A 23,459-nucleotide genomic window follows, 5' to 3' on the forward strand; every position below is an offset into this window, starting at 1 on the left:
GTGTCCCTGACCACAGCTCCAGGGCGACCGCAGATATGAGAGCAGAATATTTACAGATTACTTTAAGGAAGCCTAGGCTCCATCTGCATCCACACAAAAAGTTAGAAGGTCCATGCACAGCGCTCCCCCGCCCTCATAAATACACACACATGCAGAGTTTGGAGACTTGCTTGCCTGACCCTGCTCTGAGAATTCACTCTGGGGTACTTGGTTAGCATAAAGAAGCCAGTAGGGCCCAGGAGTGGAGTAGGATGATGAAATTTCATTATCTCTTTTTCATTCTGTTATCAGTGTATCATAAACATGTCATCCATTACCTGTAACAAAATTTTTAAAATACTATTTTGGTTGCTACAGGATATTTTAAAAGTGGTTTCCCCTTGAAGCAATTAGAATACCAAGTATTATATCTGAAAAGGTTATCAGTCTTTGGTTTAATGTAAATGAATCTCAGAGACAACTCAGAAAAGTTGTGTAGTAAATGAATCTCAGAGAGAACTCAGAAAAGTTGTGTAGTATAAACTGTAAATTTGCAGTGGAAATACAACTCCTGCTTATGATGAAGAGTGCGCTTTTTTTCCCCCTGTCATTTGCAAAACTACTGGTTGCAATCTTTATGTGCCTTCCTAGGTGAATTTTCCCTTTTGTTTTCACACACAGGGTAGGTCAATGGTGTCTGAGCTTCAAGTATTAGTGTATTATGGAAAATATGGTAATAGCACATGGAAATAACACTCAGACTGCATTAATTTTAAGACATATTTAAACTGACATATTCCTTTTACCTATGTATACAATGTATACGATGAAAGTTATTTTATGAATTTTACTCTACCATGGGTTTGCATGAAAGACTTTTTCATTTATAGCCATCAGAACAGCTAATGTAAATCTTCATGTGAGGAACCGAGTCCTCCACATGAGTAAGCTGATAGATTAAAGTAATATTTTAAATGTGATTACATGCTTGCAGAATGACTTGTCCTCATTTAAATCAGTGGCCCTATTCCACTGCTTCATGGGACCAAGATTTTCAAGACCAGTCTTAGTATATCTGTATGTACAGTAAGGTGATTATTAATAATTTGAATACTGTTATATGATTCCTTATAAAGAATATACCTCAGAAGAAATACTGTTATAACTACTTTTAAGTCTGTGAACAAAGACAACTACTCAAATGTCTTTGAAAACAGTGCCAGATGATAATCTTGCTCTGTAGTAGGGCTCTGTGTTCAGACCATTGTAGTCCATTGCCTAGATACATGCTTTTATTCTCTTGCTAGTCTCGCAGTACTATCAAAATTGATGAAGGTTTTTGGGTTGGGTTGTTTGGGGTCCTTTTTGGGTTTTGGAAGTTTTTTCTTTTTTCAGGATTGGGTTGGGGGGGTGTTGTTAGTGTTGTGGTTAGTTGATTTGGTTTGGGTTTTTTCCACAAAAAGGGAACAAGGAGACAAAAATGAGCTTATTTGTCCAACTCTGCGGTCGGGTGAACACCAGGACAAGGCCTGGTGCTTCAGAAAGTTGAGCATGAAGCTGAGGGCCACTCGCCCCCTCTGGAAATCAAACCTAACATCATCTCTGGTTTGGCAGTGTAACACAAAATGCCCAAATCAAAGGCTGTTATTCTCTGTTCCCTCAATACAGTGCATACAATGTTATCATGTTATTTATTTTACATGCACTCTGATTTGTGTAATATCATGACACGAGACATCTGGCATACTCATGACGTTAAGTTACTGCATTATTTTAGTGTTAACTAAAACAACAGTAGTGGTTAAAGTTACAGCTGCTGTATGAAAGACATACAAGTGATATTCAACTTTATTTAAAAATATGGAACAAATGCACTATTGTTATCCCACAAAGCATGTTTTACAGTAAATGAGGAGCAATGTAATTCCCATTAAAATTTGGAACTAAGGTAACTAAAAATGTCACTGGTAACAATTCTGGGGGAAAAGCACCACATTCTTAAATACAAGCAATTTTACATTCATAAAAATTCAAGACTTTTCATTCTAGTAGAGCACTTCAAAGAAATACAAATTTGTAGTTTAAATTGCATCATAATCATCCTATCTACACTTTGAATGCTCAGCAGCACACAATACAGAAATAATGACTAAAATGTACATACAAACAAAAAGAAAAGATAGATATGAATGCTAATGTTTTATAAAATGATTCACACATAATTGTTTTTAAAGATATGTAACACATATTTCATGCTTTATTTCTGGTACCACAGAAGAAAAAAGCTCTCCTAAATATTCAAAGCCTCATGTTCTAACTCCAACTAAACTTGTTGAAGCTGGGGTTGACCTTGTACAAGGTTCATGAAAACACAGAAAAACAATTTATCCAACTGACAATAAAAAAATATATACACATACAGTTCTTTGTAATGCAGGTCTGCATGTCTATGCACAGAAATCCTTCAACTCAGCTCATGTAACAAGTTTGATTTCTAAGATCAAACGGAAAATAGATCAGCACCGGGTAAAGGCATCATATTTAGCTTTGAAAAAGTCCAACTATTAAAAATGCAGAGGTCCTCAAAACATACCAGAAAGAAATACTAAAGGTACAGGAAATTAAAAACAAACACAAAGATCCTATACTACAGGAAATACCACCCGCTCTTTCTGTAAAATTTGTATTTGCTTAACACTGAGTAACCTCAGTGCCTTCAGTGGACATACTGCTATTCGTACAGACTTCCCAGCGTGTCCAGGAAGCATTAGGGCCTAAGAGCATTAAAAAGGTGCTTTCATTTTCTCTTTATACTCAAGTAAGACACATCAGACTTCTTGTGAATTAAATTCCTACTGTAAAAAAATGTGTCTCAGTGTCAAAAGCTTCATACCCAATTGCACAGTCCCACACAGGTTTCCTGCACTGTCACCCTCTCAAGATGCTTCTGGCACATTGATATTGGCACTTATTAAAAATTCTATGAAAACACTGTACCTTATATTTCTTAAATATATCTCCATTTTTTTCATAAATTTTAGGGGAAAGGTGACTAGACTTGTAAATTTATCATGTAATAAAATACAGAATATATATTTAAGCTTTACCAAGCTTTGCCTCTAAATTCATTGTATCATTGAAAGTTTCTGGATGACACAAGTCAATTCCTGCTTAAGTAACTCTGTATCACTAAGATTGACATTTATTGCTGCTGGTTCTCCAGCAGCAGGTAATAAAAATGGCTTTAACACTTGGCAACATAAGCACAATATGACAGATTTCAGGAATCTGACCAGCATTTGTTGTGCAGGAAAAAGCATACTATTATTAACAGAATAGTTTTAGCCATGATAACAGACAATGAAATCTAAGTTACCACATAAAAATCCCATTGCAGAATGAGGACTGGGATACCACAGGAAGACCACTTTAGTTAACATGAATTATTCAGAAATGTTTTATAACTCCTATACATCAGAACAAAAATATTTGTTCTGTTTTAAATATACTTTCGCTTACTTTCTTAAAGCCAACTAAGGAAGAATAATTCCTTTATCTAATGGCATATCCTGAATGTCCCAAAAAAACCCCACCATCTTATAAGAACTTTTTTTCTGCAAAGGAAATAAAAGCCCAATAAGTTACCTTCAAAAGTAGATCTTTTGTATTAATACGTACCATTATTACGCACAGAACAATTTACAATACCAACAACTGTGTTAAAAAATAACAGTTATTTAGTTCCAATGGACTTGTGCTTTCAGCTGATCTTTCAGCAAATGCAGAGATACAGCAAATGTGAGAAAAGGATCAGGATTTCTTGCATCCATTGCTTCTGTGTAAGGACTAGCAAGGCATGTCCTTTGCTTCTGCAGAGTCCTGCTAAAGCATCTGGAATTTTAAAACTGCATATACAAATGCACATCAAATTTACCATAAATATCTTACTTCTGGCTTGTCTGTTTTCACTCAGCCACTGACTCATAATGACTATACACACATATAAATAAGCTTTCTGCAGTTGAAGCAACTAAGACTACTTAATGCCTTTTCTTTAATTTCATTTTATATCTCATTAGTTATGTGGATAGTTCTGGTGCTGCAGCTCCTCCCATCTGTCTTAGCAACACTTGTACAGGTGCATCCTATTATTTTAAAATAATTAATTTTGCTAACAAGTGGAGAGAAATATTCATACAAGTGAAAGGGGAATTTGTCAATACACAAAGGGCTGACACATCCATCAGGTAAATAAGCTAGAAAATGTACTGCCTTAGCTAGCACTTGCTTTAGCCAGAAGCTAAGTGTATTGGCAGTATCCCTTGAAAGGGAAAGTCGAGTGCAATATAGAAATTATTTTAACCAGTACATCAAATTTGCTATTGGCTAATTTTAGACAGATGCAAATCCATGGACAGGTGTGCACACATACATTCTCTCGGATGGCCTTGGGAGGGAATGGAGTCTTCCTAGCACAGCATAGAACAGCAGCAGTTTGTGCCCTGGGAGCCTGGCTGGCCTGCTCTATGGCATCAACAACCATAGCAAAAAGTAAGTCTGCGCTTCCCACATGTTGAGATGTGGAAGGAATTTTAGAACTGTGTTCCACTGTAGGCTTGTAAAGACATCATGCAAAATCTTCACATGGGTGTGGCTGACTTGCTCCCACAGCAATGGCTATTTTTGAAGCTGAGGATTTAAGACTACCAGGAAAGAAGTGATTTTAAGATTAAAAAGAACAATTTATTTCTCTGAAAAAGGAGAGAGACAGAAGCAACCTAACTAGTTTGTTTTTTCTTTTTTTTTTCCATAAAATTCCAGCTATTATAAAAAGTAAGGTGCTCTTCACTGTCAACCAACATAGCTCTCATGGCATCAAAGTTCTTATACCTAACAATAGAGATTAATACCGATGCTTAGTACCAGCAACAGACTGCAACTCTCCATGATAAAGTCCAAGACTGTTCTTACTCTAGGGAAGGACTTATTGTAAATATATTCTTGCAAAATGACTTCATATTGTGGAATCAATCCTTCATGGGACCTGAACCTATTCCTTACTGAGAAAAAGTGTTAAAATATCTGGGTGCCTTTGACAGATAACATGACTTGAAAGAAGAACATTTTCTGGTTTTAACAGCATTAAAATAATTGTTTACCCAGCACTGCTTCACCAGTTTGGTTCTTTACATAAATTAGCATTTAGACATCATACCTACATTAATGGATTTGTGGATGTAGGCTTGGCTCACAAAAAACAAAACGTATGTTAGTGTAGCACTAACAAAAAATGTATAAGACTTAATGAAGCAATGAAATACTGTTTTGGTAAGTTTTTTTTTTCCAAAACCCAGACTTCTGTTTTTTTAGCCTCCCCTACCAAGTGAAAAGAAAGCTGGGATTTTGTTAGTTAATTTTTCGTAGAAGCAATATGTAACACTAATCTCAGCAATATCAATTCTGGAACATGTATAAAGGAGAAATTATAGGGGGGGAAACGAGTAGTAAGGAGGAAAACTGGATGACTGCTGGAGGTAAGTGGCAAATTATTTAGTCAGATGAAATTCTGGCCCTTCTGAAGTCAAAAGCACAAAGTTTGCTAAATCACATCTGATTGCCACTGTCAATACTGTAACCAACAGATTATTCCCCACATGATTTTGCAGAAAACAAAAGAGCTTCTCTTGTGAGAAGCATCCTTCAAAGAAAATGCATGCACTTAAGTAGAAAACTTGAATGCTGTTTAGAGGGACTAAAAACCTTTTAAGTATCTTCACTGCTTGAGTTCTCCATAACTACAGATTAATAGTCATGATTAGTAAAGATAAGCAATTACTTTTTTTTCATAAATAAATGCTCCCTAATTTTTACAAAGTATCTAATCCATATAATTACCATTCATTTTGCAAATACTTTCCATGCCTGTATGAATGAAATTTATCTCCCATGAGTTACTTCAACAGAAAGAAGAGAATTTAGATTTTTACCAAAACACATAACAAAGATAAGGAGAAGGTATGAAAGGCACTTATGTTCACAGTGGATTGTCAAATACTCAGAACTTCTTTCAGACAGTTCTAAAATTCTTCATATCCGATGACTGACAGTGATTTTGAATGAAAGTTCAAACAATGTCTCCAAATTTTTCCTTGCCAAAGGTTACTTTTTAAAAAAAAATTTAAATATTAATCTCCATGCTGTAAGTTCTTAAATTATGAAGATGGATTAGCAGCTTGTCCAAAATACCACTTAGGCCTTGTAGTAAACACTTTCAAGAGGCACATGTTGGCAGAAAGCTTCTGAAATTTCAGTCTGCAAGTAAAATGCCAATTGAAGGTTTAAAAGATTTGTGTGTTTGCAGAGTTTAACATTCACTTGTCCTTTCATGTGGAAGAAATTGATCCCTTTCATTTGCATTTTCAGGGTCATCCACTGGGTTCTTTTCTTGCATCCCACTATTTTCTGAACAAGAATCATCATCTCCGTCACCACGATGACCTTCAACACTGTGTCTGATGCCATAAGCAAAGTAAATGAGGAAGCCTTCCAAAAGGAAAAAAAAAGTTCATAGGGTTTTCAGGCAAGTAGTGCATTAAAAAGTAGATATTTTTCTCTGTCTGAACAGATTTTTGCTAAAGAATATTCTTCTTCAGATATCTGAATCAGAGCTCATACTTTAGGTCACCCCTGTTTCTACAAGAAATTCCAGTGCATCTTTTTTGCATAATTAAATGATCTAACAAGTTATGGGAAGTACTATCTCTAATTCATGTCTAGATGGAATTAAGACAATTTTTTAGTTCTAAAAGAGGACAGACTGATATACTGGGAAGAAACCTGTTACGAGCAGGTTTCTACATAATTTTGGCTATACTTACTAGGAAAAAAAAATAATGTCTTATTGGAATTCTTCCTCTTACTTAAAAACTGTATTTGTAATTTTGACTGCATATAAATACTGCTTCTGAAGCATGCTATTCCTTTTTATCAGAATTACTAACAGATTTTTATTAAATCACAGAGATTTTTTTAAATATTGAAGGACAAGAATGTTCTAAGATGGGAATCATGAGTTCTAGTATATGAAGAAACTGAAATGAACAGAAGTACATACCAAGTAACATCCAGAAGCTAAATCTTATCCAAGTCTCTCCACTTAACTGTACCATCAAGTAAATATTTACCAGTATACTGAATGATGGCAAAAATGGCAATAGTGGGACCTAAAAGGAAATATTTAATATGTTTCTATTAAACATACATTTTTTTGTATGTCACACTTGGGTATGTAACACAAACTAGAGGTAACATGTAATCACTAATAAAGAATTTAACTCTTTTTGGTGTTGCAATGTAGTGAAATTTTCACTGAGCTTAACCAACAGTTTCTATAGATCTTAAACTTTTAAAACACATTATGTTTCATATATATTCTCTAAGTCTACAAGAAACCTGTCCAGTTTGTCTGGGACGTATACAAACAAATTCCTGTATTTACAGCTGAAAAATAATATATCTATCTCTCTTATTCTGAAATGTTCCCCCACCTCCACCAGATTCCTTGACCTTCATCACTATACCTCATTATTTCCATTAAATAACTGATCTTAGAACATAAGTGAAACTGCAAAATGAAAGTACTTTTACTCTGCATTAGGTTCAAAGGACTGCAGACTACACAGACAAGTGATTGTGCACTCATCAGTTTCTGACTTGTTTTCCAGCTTTAAGTTCTCTCTCACTCATTAGAATCCATCCAAAGCTGTCATCAGAGAATAACATAAAGAATAAGTTATTCACCATAAAGGCTACTTTCTGCTGGTTCTGAGGCTGCCTTTGGATGAGGAGAATGGTAACTATGAAGGATATCACCAATAAAGCAAGAAGGCCAATACTCCAGGGCTCCAAGTTAGCAATGAAATGAATCCCATATGTAATGAGGACACTCAAGCCACAAATCAAGCAAGCTGTATGAAAAACAAAATTACAGAAATGGGTCACTTAATCCTGCGTTGAAGAGAAAGTGACTTTTAAGAAGAGTGGTAGCAAGCTTCAACATGTACTGTTGTTATGAATACGTTTAATTAAATGAAAATGACTACAGATTAGATTGATTCATGAAGGATATAAGCACAGAAAGACACATGTATGACTGAAAGAAGGTATGTTATTTTTAATTCTGTCTTTAATAAAATTCCACTATAAATGTTAATGCATATATGAGTTTGGACAGCCAAATACTTACCTAAGAGGCCCACTAAGAAGTTAACTATAGTTGCAGTCTGCTTAGTGGGTAAACTGGATGGATTAATCAAGGCCTGAAGACGGAAGTGATTCTCTTCTATCATGTTTATCTGTGACTCACTTACTGCAGATTCCCTTTCAGCTGCAGCCAAAGCTGCTTTTTCTGGAGAGTATTTTGGTTCCTCATAGGTGGGTTGGTACCTATGCATAAAAAAAGTGATAAAAAACCATAAAGCACACTTCTGGATTTGAAGCAATGTGACTCTAGGAATGTGCTGAAGTACTAAATTCTTTTCAGTAGAGCATTAGAATTTCCCAAGTTATAACTGTACTGCGTTATTAGTCAGTGCCATATATAAAAATACTATGGCAACACACTTTTTGGATTGTTTTGTTTGGAGATATTTTTTAGCAGTTTTTTAAGCTACCTGAATGCACCAATAGCTCAGATAAAAGACCAGTCCCATACAGAAAAAAAGGACAGGGTCTGGTAGTCAACAGCAAGCAAAGAGTAAGGGATCTTGTTTCTGACTTGCTTCCTATATTCTAAGAGGCTTCTAATTGGCATTAACTGAAAATTGACATCTGCTTTGTTAGCTTTTGAGTGTATTTTTAAAAAATATTTATGGTCAGTTCTTTTTAAATAGAATAGGCTTCTTTTTTAAACTGTAAATTATTGTAACAGTGAATTTGAGCCAAATTTAAGCTGTTACACTTTTCAAAGTTAATTACTTGCCCTTAAGTAATAAAGGCTAACTTTTTAAAATCAGAAGAGCAATACATAATAAAGTGAGCTGTGGCTAGCAATATATAATTCCCTAGCTTTACAAACATGACTAAAACCAGAGTTTTACTGAAAAGTATTTATAATCTCACTCATATTTGCCCTCTCTTCTAGGGCCACCACATCTTAGAACACTTGTCTGGTCTTATATTTCTGACTAGGATAATACAAAGCAACTATTAGAGTTTGTTCATCTTGTGAACCTTCTGGAACATCAACCCCTTTCACATATAGTTCCCAAAATGCAATATGCCTGATGTACAGCGTAAATTGTATTCATATACAAGTAACATTCACTGAATTCTGTACTCAAGCTTATATTTAGTACCTTTGGGACTACTGCTTGGACAATACTTCTTCTGGAAAGTAAAAGGTGTCTTGATTTCACTGAAAGTTTTAAACTGACTCACTGCTATACTTATGTAACAATATACCATTGTTTACTTAGAGGAGTCACTGCTTCTTAGAAACCATTTATATGCTTACAGCTACTGGTTATCTAACAAAAAATCATGTCTTGTAAATATGAATTCTGTTTATTTACTGACCAACCCCCAAAAAACCCCACAGTAGAATACAAAGGATGTTTTTGGCTCACCTAAGAATGAGGACACAAGTTGCCACAAGTGAATAAGCGAGAAGTGTGCCAATAGACATCATGTCCACTAATGCCTTTAGGTCAAACAGAAATGCCATCACAGCTAAAAAAGAAAAGAGATGGAAGAGATTCCAGGAGACTGACATAGAATTGTAGCATCATCCACACTGGGAAAGAAATTTAAGAACATCAAGTCTAACCATAAGTGCCAAGATTAATAATAAAAATGTATTAAGCTAAGATTTTAAAATCTGTTTGCAGCGTAACTTATTGTTTTACTGACAGCAATATGAGTGAAATCACAATAATCCTGAAAACCACATCTTTTAAGCTACTGGTATCATTCCAAACCCAATTCCCCACAGTTGGGAATCTCATTCATATAGATAGGTCCTGATGAGTCCTACAGTCATGCTGCATAATCAAATGCAGCTTGTATTAGATTTATTTGGATATAAGTATTTGCAAACATATTATTGAATTTGGGCCGTTATTAAAAATACGTTTTTACAGAATGAAGTTCAGATCCTGCAGCGGAATCTCACCAAAGCTGAAGGGATAGATCCCACTGCCAAACTGAGAAAAAGTCACTGTGACGTAAAATTTCTGCTGAGCTGGGAAACAGCTCTGTGTGAAGAGAACTTTCAGAAGTTGTCTCAAATAAAATAGTTTTGTGAGGTTTTTTTTGAACGGTTATCTAAAAATAGTTTTCAATTCACCTTCAGGAATGACCAGTAACATCTCCAAGAATTAATATTCTTATGATCATTGAACTCAGAGACAGAAACTTCCATAGCAGTGCAAATAATTATAGAGATCTTGTGTTTATAAAAGCTAATGCCATATTCATTTGGAGATTCTGGAATATCTTTTTTTGTCTATGCTGTTTGCACACAGAAGCACATTATTTATAAAGAAATTAGGAGAAGCTATCAGTAAATGAAAGGCTAATTCCAATTGATTTGAAAGACATACACATACTTTAAGAGCCTCTTAAAGGATTTGTATTTTATTAATATTTTTGAGATGCAGATTTTTTGAATCATCAATAATCTCAACACCAAAGAAACTATTAAATGTAGTCTTTATACACTGTGTGCATATGCACACCCGAATTATTCTGTATTCAAAATATTTAATATTTATGGTATACATTTGTTAATGTATTTGTAGAGAGCTGCATAAGTGCACAAACACATGGACACATATTCCCCTGGTATTTGATCCTAAAGGAGGAAGCAAAATGTGATTTTCTGAAAACAAGACTGCTGAATTACAGAACTTTCATATAATCTGGAAGACTCTTTTTCCAATTAAGAAAGACCATCCTGTTTTCCTCAATATGAGTGGATGTTCCTAAATCCAAAAAGCAATTTGCAGTGTAGATTTTTGAATACCTCACTGCTTTTCATGCTCTAAAGAGCAAAGGTGAGGAAAAACAGAACCTACTAAAACGTCATGTATGGTAGCTATATTTAATATTAAATCCCAGCTTTGAAAGGCTACTCTGCAACCTGGATGTTCTTTAACTTTAGAAACAAGGTGAAAAATGCCTGCAAGTTTCTCCTTAGTAATTCTTCTATACTAAGAGAAAAAAAGGCAGAGTATTTCTTTTCCCCCTCTCTTAGTTCTACTCTAAGAGACAACAATAGGACCATTAATGGTGAAACTGGACTGACACCAAAACATTTTGCCACGTGCAGAGGTCAGCCATGGTGATTACCACCTGTGAAAAGGTCAGTCATGTAATAACACATGATGGTTGCCTCAGCTGTAGTCTTGACTTGATAACTTTAATTAAGCATCTCATCTCCTTAACGTTTCTTACAGCTGTAAAACTACTCATGCTACAAATGCATTGAAAAGTCAGATAATATAAGCTTATAAGCTGTTGCATACATCCATAACTATAGTTTCTGTCAAAACTATTTATGACCACAAATGACCAAATATAGCTTAAAAAAAATTAGAAGAAATGCTGCTCCAGCAGTGGATAAAGCTGTTTTTCTGGTGAGCTGCTGATGCACCAGATTGCTAAAGATTGTCTAGAAGCAGTCCAATGTCAGCTGCTGCAGAGCTACAGGCAAGGCTGTGTAACTATACCAATCACTTTACCAGCTGGGTAATATACTATTCTTTCTTCTCATCATTACTCTGATTTCACATAAAGATCTTGATTTCATCCCACAAAACTGCACTTCCAAATTCTTATAGGAGAATATGTCAATTAGATAAATTCAAATAAAATAAAGTTGAAATAATAAAAGTAATGCTTTGCAATCTATTTGTACTCTGACCAAAGAAAAGGGAACTGATAATAATGCGTCATGTGGGAACTATCTGGACAACAACTGTGCCTTTCTGCATTATTGTCAAGTACACAGATTGAGCCGTTCCAGTCTTGTGGCTTCTGAGGATGACCCTGACTATAAATAAAAATATTTTCGTCTCATTTCTGAACCGTTTTTTGAGATTAATTTTAGCCAAGGTTCATAAAAATTCTACGGCAAGTATTTGATATTTGAATTACTTAAAAAACTTATTTATTTTCCTTTGAGCTAAATACTTCTAAAGCTGGTTTTCCAGGGTGATTAAACATCCCACTAAAATGACAATGAAATTTGGGCACAGCTATATGTACCTCAGCAAGAAATATGAACATAAGTGAAAGAATTGAATGTTAAGAATTTACCTTAGGAGTTGGCAATGGATCCCAAAATACTGTTTTGGCAAAATAAATGTAGGCACGTATGTGTGTACATATATGTGCAGACACATAAGCCCCCAACACACACATGCCCCTCAGCCACAACTTGGTAAGCCTATACAACAACAATAATTTTCTATGGAGGACAATTTAAAAAATCCTTGTAGTTGACACAAAAGTTGATACTCTGCAAATGAATTTTTTCCCTTATATCTCATTTAAAAAAAAAAAGTGAGTTATTTTCCCCCCGTTACAGATGGGATGAATATATTAGGTCTACAACAGACAAGAAAGCCCTGCCAGTAGAGCATCAGCCTAAGGGACTCAGATTAAGTAACAAGCTTATTCACCATATGGGGGTTAATATTAAATAAAAAAAAGAAAAAAAATTAAAAATTGAATTCTGTGGCATTAAGGCCATCACCACCACCATGATTGGCTTGATCTGGAGTTCTTACACCCGTTGATTACTCAGTAATTTTATTCCCATTGTACATGCAAGGGACGTTAACAAGCAGCCCTTTTCAAAAATACCAAGTACCATGCACGTGCATAGAGTGTTTAAATCTCAGTTTTAAGTAACATGGGCTTTGAGAGCTTACCAGAGATGACCCCTGCTGTCAAGGTGGCAGAAACTGGTGCCTGCCTCTTATTCACTTTGGCAAGAAAACTAAAGAGTAAACCATCACGTGCCATGGCAAACAGAATTCGGGGCAAAGGGAACATAGAGCCGAGAAGACTAGAACAGAAAAATGTACAGTTCAAGTACAGGTTATTAAAAGCACAATGCTTTATTGGTAAACCCAACTACACAAAAAGAAAGCTTGGAGGAGTTAATGGGTTTAGGTATAGTTTTGCTTAGGCTCCGTGTTGCTGCTCTTAAGATTTTGTTTGGTTGACTGATGTTCTTGGTTTTGGGCTACTGTTTATTTTGACCCTAGGCTTTGAAAGCACTTGAGATAAATCAACAAGTAAAAATCTGAGGTAGAGAAAAATTTTACTGGTAGACTACTTTACCTAGCAACAAGGAGATTTGATCATTTGAGTCCAAAGCAAATCAAAGCTGCACAACAGTGGTTTATTTCCATAATTCAACGTGTTTAGCAGTGCACCTTTCTTTACAAGGATCAACTCTTAGTCTCACCTGCTACTGCACCAGACGATAGAGTAGCAACTAGTGGGGTCTTCGTTTTGGAATTGATTTGAGCTAGACATTTGAAAAGCAACCCATCCTTCGCCATAGCATAGATTACACGTGGTATTGGGAAAATGGATCCAAGAAGACTGAGTAAAAAGCAAACACATGCAACATGGCAAACACAATTCATGCAGAGTTGTATTCATGGACAAGATAAAAAATGTTAATTAATGGCATGTATAGAAACCAAATGCATGGTTGTAAGACAAAACCAGAAAGCCCCATAGCCCAAAATACTACAGATCAGACATGAATAGATTTTTTTAACTGCAAAGTTGATTTATCATTATTATTATATTAATTTAGGTAATAAAATAGCTTCATCAGATGGAATCCAGATTAGCAAGATAACTCTCTTCCCATCACCATAACTCTTGGGTATCAATTGACCAGGAACATGTTCCAGATCACATTAAATATGCAATTAAGCTTTAGTATCCCTGGAGAAAGTCTGTCAGTCAGCAGCAGCAAATAAATAAGCATAAGCAGCATCCCTTACACTCTATATTTCCATGTAAGCCTGCTGATTAACAGTAATTCAAAGTAAGCACCATCATACAAGTGTACTTGGGCAGATTAATTCTTTCGATTAAAGCACCTCTAGGCAAGCTGCATTAAGACTTTTTTGGAAGAAGTAAAGCTAATTAATTTAGATGTTATTAGAACACATAAAGCTTTTAAATTACTGATAACTTGAAGCTCTTAAACATATTTCTTAAATTAGTTGGTTTCTTTTCCTCAAAGAGAAATACTTTTAATTAAGAAAACAAAGATGTAGTCATAGCCAGTATAACCTCTGCAGCAAGCACATAATTTTTTAACCATGTGAAGGGTTTCCTTTCTTACTTTAGAGAAGCAACTATATCACTTAAAGAATGCACAGCTTCTACATGCCACAGGTGCTAGGTACATCCAGTAATGCTTGTGGGACACAAGTATTAAGGATAGACAGAAGAGAAGTTTTATTGCAAATGAACTGATTTTGATGTGTACCTTCCACAAAGAAGGTACATTCAAAAATATTCTGAAGTTTTTTGTTGTTTTAGCTTTGTAAGGTTCATTTGTCCTACCCTTCTTTATGTACGTTCACATACATAATGACAGTATTAACAAACATCTTTACCTGGCAAAACAAGTTCATGACATAGCACAGTAACAGAAAACCAAAAGCAATTAATCCCAATGTTTTTCCTTTATTGTATCTCTAAACTGAGGAGCATGAAATACAGTTTCTTTTGCTTTGTTCTAAACTAACATCAGTCAACAGACCGAAAGATTAATCTCTCCACAGGAGTACATATAATTCTTCAGAATACACTGGAAAAAGAGACTGACACTTCAGATTTCTAAAAATTTCTTACCATCTCAGCTCACTTTGTTTTCCAGTATTAATTTCTTTAATCTAGTTTATTGCATACAACTTGTACTATTTATCAATGTAAAGAAAAAAGTAAATGAAACCCTCCAACCTGAGGGGACCATGACAAATATATAGAAAACAACAAAAATAATCACAGGATGAACTGTGTAACTGTGACATTCTTCAGTCAGTCCTACATTTCTTTTAGTGCCCTTCTGGAACTACTTCATGTTTCTATCCCCTCCTGCATCTAAATGTTCCTTTCCCTTAGACCATTGCCCACAGTCAACAAACTCATATTCAGGCTAATGCCTGCAGGGTTATGTCAGAGTGCTGTTAGTGTTAGTGCTTCCACAGGCAACTTGCTTTCCTTTGTGGAAAGGCAGCCAGTGTTCTTACTACTGAAGCTCTTGGAAATGAGCTCCTTATCTACATAAGCTCAGGTAAAAGATGGGCATCAGCATTTTTCTATCCCTAAATTCAAGTATCAAGCAATTTTCTGTTTTATTTAAGTGTTTGTATCATGTTACAATTGGGGTGTAATATATTTGAACACATACTAGTATATATTGTGCCCTCCCTGATCTTTTTAATCAAAATAATATGTTAAGGTTGCATTCACAGTTTCACAAAGGGGAATAAATTATAATAGTTTCACAGCTATAGTCTACATCTCAAATACCCACACAGAAAGCACAGGAAGGGATGATGTCAGAAGACAGACTGGCTGCTGGAGGAAAACAGAGACAGGCAATGAAGATGAGGAGTGGAGCTAGTTAATCATGTCTTCAATTCTGCCTGCAAATACACAGAGCCCATAAAGCTGCTGAGTCACTGGGAATGGACAGCAAAAAAAGGAAAAATGAGGGAGGTTTACTTTGTCAGTTAATAAAGATAACTTTCAGGTCTTATGTTTGAAAATACTTACTTATATATATATATAAAATGGGTGTAATAAGCTCCTACCAAAGAGGTAGAGCTCAATAACTGTACAGTTAAAAAAACCCAAAAAGGAACCTAAATTAACACAGCTACTGTCAACTAGACTTGCTTAAGTTCAAAACTTGCTTATAATACTTTTTGCTAATTCTTTGCATGGACTGAGTCTTCAAAATGAACACACAAACATACATAGAAATGTAATATATTATTCATCAGCTTTTCCCAACAGAATTAGTATTTCAATATCTTTACCTTGTAGACAAAGCACAGAGGGATCCCACTGCTACAACGTATTTAGCAGGACCCCATCCAACATATTCAAATGCTACTGGCAGAGGACTTTTCTCATCTAGCAGATAGTATGGCATCATAAGTGTCAGTGCAGCTGAAACCAAGCAATACGCAATGAAGCAGACAAGAAGGGACACCACAATTCCTATGGGTATGGCTTTCTGAGGATTCTTGACCTCTTCTCCTGAAAAAAGGAAAAGAAAATGCCCCACCAAAAATTCGTACTATTTTCCCCCTTCAGCTTTAAGAGACAACATCAAAGACAAATCACTTGTTAATCTGTCATGGGAATCACATCTGTAATAGAAGTTTTTAAAACCTGAGTAAAATAAACTGAGACACACAGAACAGAACTCAGTATTTTGTTGTCAGAAATAGTGTTAAAATAGTGGTAAATTAAAGGTCATAAAATACATTTTATAGGGAGAGTATTCCAAGCCTGTAATTTTTATTTACCTATGCTTTCAATGTACTCAGTATACTAATTCCCTGTCAGCCATAGACACCTTATCTCAGAGAACTGTAAAAGTGAGCAGGTGATTAACATTATCTGAGCAGAAAAATTGTATACTAAGCACTTTCCAGAAAAGTGCTTGGAAAGCAACAATCATTTCTTTAGAAGAGGAATGAAATAAGCAGAACCTCCCCCCTCTTCCCAGAAAGATAGCCACATTCAGGAATGAACTTAGACTCATTCTACATTGACTGAAAGAGCTTTGGAAGAAAGCAAAGTAAGAAGAGCAGACAGAGTATTATATTGTTTGTGGTTCTTTGTTTTTTTTGTTGCGGGGTTGTTTTTTTTTTTTTTTCAAAAATATCCCCATATTAAACATATATACACACATATATAAATACTATACCAGTTGTTGCAATGCAGTCAAATCCAACAAACGCATAAAAACAGGTTGCAGCACCAGCCAAAGTTCCTGTGAAACCATATGGCATAAAGCCACCACTCCCATACATACTTGTCACATTTTCATAGGATGAGCAGTTCCTATAAAGAACAAAAGTACAGCAGGAAGATAATTTTTCCCCCCTCATTATTGGTAGGACAAACACATGCACCCTTCTACCCTAGAACTCTGAAACAAAAAAGTTTTAAATGTTCTTGTCATGACAGAGGTCTGCTTTACAAAACTGCATGAGATGTCATTTTTATGTCCAAGCTTGTAATAGAGAAAAATAGCAGCAAAAGAAAGAACGTCTGAATCAAGTAACTATTGTCATTGTCTTACTTTCTTTGAAGTTTGTAACAAAACATATTAAAAAACCAGCAGTGTTTATTACAATAAAGCATGTGTAAGAGGAAACTGCTTGAAATATGAGAAAGAAAATAGATTTTTAAAAATTACTCTGTTACTGCAGTAAAGTTTCTGAGATATTCTTCACTTGTCTTCCAGTTGTCAGCTTCACCTTTCACAAAACCAGAAATAATAACGAAGACTAGGACCAAGATGTTAATAGCAGTGAAAATTCTATTCACCCATGCAGACTCTTTTACTCCAAAAGATAAAAGACCTGTAAAATAAAAATATTTTATAGATGTGAATGGCCCATTATACTAATAAAATGGCATTTAAAGAAGGGACACATGTAAAAGAAGGGGTGCATGTGTGTGTGTATCTATATGCAAGTACTCTGAATAACACTGAAAAAGCATCACCAGATTTTAAAAAAAAGCATTATCACAAACATACTAGACTCTTTAAGAGCATGACAATAGGCAAATATATTGGAAACCACAAAAGAGAAAGCTTCTTTGAGGATTTAAAAGTATTTTTAGCAATGGCTACTTTTTACTTCTCTGAGATACCAATCCATATCGCTGTTTTATGCTATGGAGTAAAAGTAGCTACAAGAATTCTATGCTTTGTAAAAATAGATTGGTAGAATACACTCCTTACAGAAGAATTATCTGTTAGATTAAGAAAAGAGGCACAATTGTTAAATTAACAATATGACTGATTGACTCTACATTTTTCAGGGCACATCCATCAGACTAAGTCCCGCTTCCTAGTTCATTAGTAACAGCTTTAAAAGAAATGCACACCTCATGTTTGTAACACTGATGCATAGAGATTCTAGAAAACAGTCAGATACAAAATACACATGGCTTTAGATTACAGAGTAGAACATTTCAACAATCTGAAAGTTATTAGTCAGGATTCTACTTTATAATTAGATTTCACACAATTTTAAGTGTTAGAGTGGTAGCAGTTTAATGGAACAGACAGTGAGCAGATCAGGAACAATTAAATACAATTGAAAAGTTTTCACAGGTCCTTTGCTCTCTAAGCATTCCACTATATTACATACATACTTTCCCTCATTATTTAGAGATTAAGACTGAAAATTTTAAGCCTCTCAAAATAATGTCTAAAAAGTTTCTGACTCCACTAATGAGATATTTGCTATCTTATCAGAACACAGAAATTATCTTATGAGATGCTTAAGTTTTCTTCACCAATGACATTTTTATTGAAATAGATGTATGCTTTCTTCAGCTCAGTTTTTCCCAAAAAGGCAGTCTGAATCATAGTTTGTGCATTTTTAAAGTCCTTTATCAAAAAAACCAAACCAAAACAGAACAAAAAAACCCAACAAATCCCCCACAAAAATAAACCCAAAGAAACCAAAAATGAAACAAACAATACCAAAAAAAACCACACAAAAAACCCAAACAAAACAAAAATCCCCCAACCCCCCAGATTTCTATGTACTTTTTCTTGTGCTTCGCACATAACATTTTCTGTATAACATCACCTGCTACTCCTACAACTCAGTTTTACACAGCTCACAATCCAGTTACTGTATCATGCTCAGCCTACACAGTCCTGAGCCTGCCCCTCCTTTCAGCAGTGGAGAATTCCACCCAATTCAGTCACTGGGGGTTTGGCTCCTTATCACAGACACCTGGAGAGGCAATTTGCAGCACAAATGGGAAAGGAGTGAAGAAGGAATGATGGTAGAGATTAAAAGACAGGACACAAATGAAAACTCAGCAGCATTGATGAACAACAGGGAAAACATTTTCCCTTTTTTCAAGAACCTCTAATTCTGAAGCAGCAATGGCAATGGAGAAAACATAAAAGATGTCAGCATCTAAACTAGGACTGTATAGTTTGGTTTGTGGTATTTCAGAGCTCTGCTTTTCAGGGTGTTATTTTTTGTCTCCTTTGTTTGGAAGAGGTGAAACTGAAAAGTCTGCTCCAGTTATATTCCATATTCATTCCCAACCCTCCTGAGGACATAAGGGTCTGAACTGATCCTATAGGCAACTCTGAGCTACAAATGTGGCAGGATGCTGGACTAAACCTAGTCAAGTCAACTCCCAGATCTTCCCAAGTACAGGAAGCCATTATTTTATGTACAGAAACCTAATAAATCTTCAGATGCACTGGTCATTCATTCAAGCAATAGGTAGAACAGAAATATTTTCCTGTGTCAAAAAAAAACCCCCACTCAGAACCAGAGAACAGGTTATGTAAATACAACTTAGTTTCACTTTCCAGAGAACAAAAGCTTCTGCTTTGGTTTAATCCAAAGACAGACTGAACATGACAAGTATATGAGATATGGGTAAGACCTCTACTGAATATTAAAATGCTTCTAGTATTGCCTGAAAACAAACTTTAGAATACGCTTCCTGCTTCCTTCACTCCCAGTGGCAGTAGGAACATTTCTATATGGTAAGTAATTGTCAAACACAAACATGGAAATAAGTTGCAGTATTTTGAGCCTTCTGATCCCTCAAATAGGAAGTAGCTAATGTCAGCGTTTGCGATTTAAAAGCATGATACATGAGTAAAGAGAAAGAAAGGACTTGGAAGAGTAGACAGGAAAGGTTTACTCAGGTTTCTAACTGGTCTGTTGGTCCAAATAAGTACCTTGGGGTGCTCTTTAGGTCAAACAAACTCTAGGATAAACAACTGAAGACTTATAAAGGGGAATGTTATTATATACCAAATAAGTGAACAATTTAGGGGGAAAAACCCCTTTAAAAATACCCACTACCTGCACAATATATAATTTAAGGAGACCACATTACCAAACTAGAGAGCTTAACCTTTAGGCCATTCCAGAAGCATTTGCTGGTGAGAGAGCCATGAAAACATGGAGAACTGTGTAATTTTCCTATTACCATCAATCTCTATAATAGGTTTTATAGAAAAAAGTACTGACAAGTGATTAGTTCATGATTCAGTTTCAAGAGAAGTGCATGTGAAAATCAGGTTATATATATTTAATTCCCAGAGTCACTGTGTCAGTACGAAATGTGGCTCTGAACTTCCTTAAGGTATTTCCTGCACAAAACCCTACAATTTAGCACTTGAAAAATATCACAACCACCATCAATTAAGCCATATATTTTCTTACCTGATAAAAGTAATATAAGGAGTACAGCAAAGAAGTCAGGATATTCTGCTAGCCCAGAGTAATTCATTTTAAAGTAGGCACTGAAGAAATGACCAATCCGTTTTCCAAGAAGTTCATCAAAGGTGCCACTCCAGGCTCTTGCTACACTTGAGGTACCTTCATAAAACACATGCATGTTTAGGGTTTTATATCCATACAGTGGGACACAGCTACTTCTACTGAAAAGGAAACAAAACTAAGCCTGTTGCTACTTGTATTTTAAAAAGCAGAGCCTGTGATGTTTGCTTTGCTGAAGAATTTCAATGTTTAAGAATTTTGCTTGCTAAATTGTAACAAGTTCTTCTAGAACAAAAATATAAAATTTTTCTTTGCCTCATTTATTCCCAAAAGATTGCAGAAATTATTTCTGTGTCATTTATGCCTGATCCTGGAAGAAGTTTATTTCTAGCTATTTCTAATTTGTATGACAGATGTTAAACAATAAAAAGTAACATAAGAAAGCACTTTAAGAAAGAACATAAAGGAAAGTTTGCCCACCTACAAGTAAAGCAAAAAAAAATTACTAGCAAGACATATGTTACTAGAGTGTGTATTTAAAATTAACACTCTCCTGTGGCAAAGAGTTCATGGCCAAATACAATTTGGCCAATCTTATTTGTATAACTCTCCTCTCAGGAAATATATTTTAATACAATACTGGGGAACATCAGTTTTTGTAATGTAATTGTTCATACACAATGTAATGGAAGTTTGGAACACATTCCTCTGGGAGAAATCATTTTAAATCCAAAAATGTTATCTCTGCTGAAGCACTGAAATAGCTGTTTGACTATCTGCCACATAAGTATTCATTTTACTCAAATCTGGTAAATTTTGTGTTTTATGGTATTACCTGACAGGACAGCACTTAATTAGCACAATGATATAGTTAGTGCTTAAACACCATGACTTTCCTGTAAGGAAAAGTGGACATTTACAGGACTCCTGTGAAGTCCCTGTAAATGTCCTTGATGCATACATTTTCAAAAAATGTTTATTGGTTTTACTGAAATTATTTTTGCTGACCAAAAATGGCTAATAAATCTTGTTTATTCCTGTGCATCATCACAGAATTGTCTGACACAATCTTCATACAAGGTATGTGGTTCATATGTCACACTCTTACAAAAATATCCTGCAAAAAACCTGCTTGCAATGGTGACACATAGAAGGAAATAACCTAATCAAAATATTTTGGTTATTTCATCTCAACAGGACAAAAGAGTAGCTAAGTGTAGAGACAGAAAAGAAAAAGAGCCCTAAGTCTGTATCTTATCTGCTGTCTCTGAAACCCCTAGGACCGGTGTTAGTTCTTAAGCTTACCTATAATATAGGATAAAACGAGATTCCAGCCAGTGATAAAAGCCCACAGTTCACCTACTGTAACGTAAGTGTACAAATATGCAGAGCCAGTCTTGGGAACGCGAGCGCCAAACTCGGCGTAGCAGAGACCTGCCATCACAGACGCAATGGCAGCAATGAGGAAGGAAACAATGATGCTAGGTCCAGAATCAGATTTGGCTACTTCTCCAGCGAGGACATAAACACCAGCGCCAAGGGTACTCCCTACTCCCAGGGCTATAAGGTCCAGTGTTGATAAGCATCGGCACAGCTTGGTGTCCTCAAGGCTTTCGCCGCCGATGTTCTTCTTCCGCACCAGACACCGAATAAAGGACAGAGCTGTTCCACAGGGCAACATGGTGGATGTAGAGCTCTGAAATAAAGGAAATTGTTCCAGAATGCAAAAGGTAGTGTAGACTCTGGTGAAAATCAATGGGAATAAGTATTTGCATGAAGAACTTTAATCACATCTACTAACTAATACATTCACACTGTTTTGTGACATTAGATAAGACGGCATATGCTTTTCCCCAGGAAACAAATTAGGGATATACATTCCTAAAGCACTTATGTCCCCAGGGAAAGAGATCCATTATCCTGAGGTTTATTACATTGCTGTAAAAAAGAAGAAATTGTTTATAATTATCTGCTAATGGCCACTTCTTAGCCACTTCTAAAACAGAAACAACCTATTATCTCATATATCATAGAGCCTTTTAAGATAAGGATCAACACCAGCATAAATAAGGGGTTTTGGAATCTAAAACTAAGACTGTGAACAGCATAAGTTTAAAATACATTATTCTGAGAGCACCAATTCAATATCCTTTTGTCTTCAAATACATAGCTTTTGCCTTTAGTATTTGCTTGAGTGAGAACGGCTTCAAAGCAGATTAAAATAGTGTTCCTATTCTCTCATACACCAGTGAAGTTTCCCAGATCTAACTATCCTTACAAGAAATCTTTCACACTTCTGCCTAACAATCATCTAACAAGAACTGATGGACTAACCCTTCCTTCCATGCCAGCTGCAGTTCTTCAATATTCTCAGTGCCTGCCACAGTGTGGGATGCGATCAGCTCTAGCACACAAGCTCAGATTCTGTGACCAACCTGGTTCTGGGGGCCAGCAAGTGGCAGTGTTTCTCTGGCCCACAGGGTGCCTGCTAGGAGCAGTAGTGATCAGCTTCCCAAGTAAAACAAATTATACTGAAGGTCCAAAGCATTTGCTTGGGAGGGATGACATGAGCATCCCATAGAAAATAATATTTTAAAGAGGCAATATTAATGTACAAGTTCTGTCTTCATGTATTTGTTTGAATTGTATTGTTGATGGATAAGAGTTTGGTAAGAATCAAGCAATACCATCTGTCATCTTCCCAAACTCATGTTTGTATTTGCAACTCATACCATAAATATCTATACTCTACTCACTCTTTGTTAAGTGAAGTGGGAAGTGAAAATCTATTTAATTTTATAGACTAAGATATTCTGCTGGTTTATTTCTTCCTGGTCTCTATTAGTTTCCTAGAGCAGTAAAGGACATTTCTACTCACACTAGTTCAATCCCCTAACAGGATGACTTTGCAAGAAGATG

At 35.6% G+C, this 23,459-nt stretch overlaps 1 protein-coding gene across 20 annotated transcripts in view; it reads right to left on the minus strand.

Annotated features, from left to right (window-relative positions):
* Nucleotides 1-1,802: 1,802 nt before the first annotated feature.
* SLC7A2 (solute carrier family 7 member 2) overlaps nucleotides 1,803-23,459 on the minus strand; it is a 52,983-nt gene continuing 31,326 nt past the window's right edge. For 18 of the 20 annotated variants that reach the window (XM_039699915.1, XM_039699912.1, XM_039699907.1 and 15 more), the window contains 11 exons: nucleotides 21,846-22,236; nucleotides 20,484-20,639; nucleotides 17,459-17,624; nucleotides 16,964-17,100; nucleotides 16,065-16,287; nucleotides 13,457-13,596; nucleotides 9,606-9,708; nucleotides 8,225-8,424; nucleotides 7,780-7,946; nucleotides 7,094-7,202; nucleotides 1,803-6,522 (listed from right to left, as the gene is read on the minus strand). In XM_039699915.1, coding sequence (XP_039555849.1) covers nucleotides 6,344-6,522; nucleotides 7,094-7,202; nucleotides 7,780-7,946; nucleotides 8,225-8,424; nucleotides 9,606-9,708; nucleotides 13,457-13,596; nucleotides 16,065-16,287; nucleotides 16,964-17,100; nucleotides 17,459-17,624; nucleotides 20,484-20,639; nucleotides 21,846-22,221 — 1,956 coding nt within the window. In that variant the 5' untranslated portion in view covers nucleotides 22,222-22,236 and the 3' untranslated portion in view covers nucleotides 1,803-6,343. Of the gene's footprint in view, nucleotides 6,523-7,093; nucleotides 7,203-7,779; nucleotides 7,947-8,224; nucleotides 8,425-9,605; nucleotides 9,709-12,914; nucleotides 13,052-13,456; nucleotides 13,597-16,064; nucleotides 16,288-16,963; nucleotides 17,101-17,458; nucleotides 17,625-20,483; nucleotides 20,640-21,845; nucleotides 22,237-23,459 lie in introns of all 20 variants that reach the window. The other 2 variants (XM_039699905.1, XM_039699921.1) reach the window with 2 other exon arrangements.

Source organism: Passer montanus, unplaced genomic scaffold (genome assembly GCF_014805655.1).
Source record: "Passer montanus isolate IOZ18808 unplaced genomic scaffold, ASM1480565v1 scaffold14, whole genome shotgun sequence".
Lineage (NCBI taxonomy): Eukaryota > Metazoa > Chordata > Aves > Passeriformes > Passeridae > Passer > Passer montanus.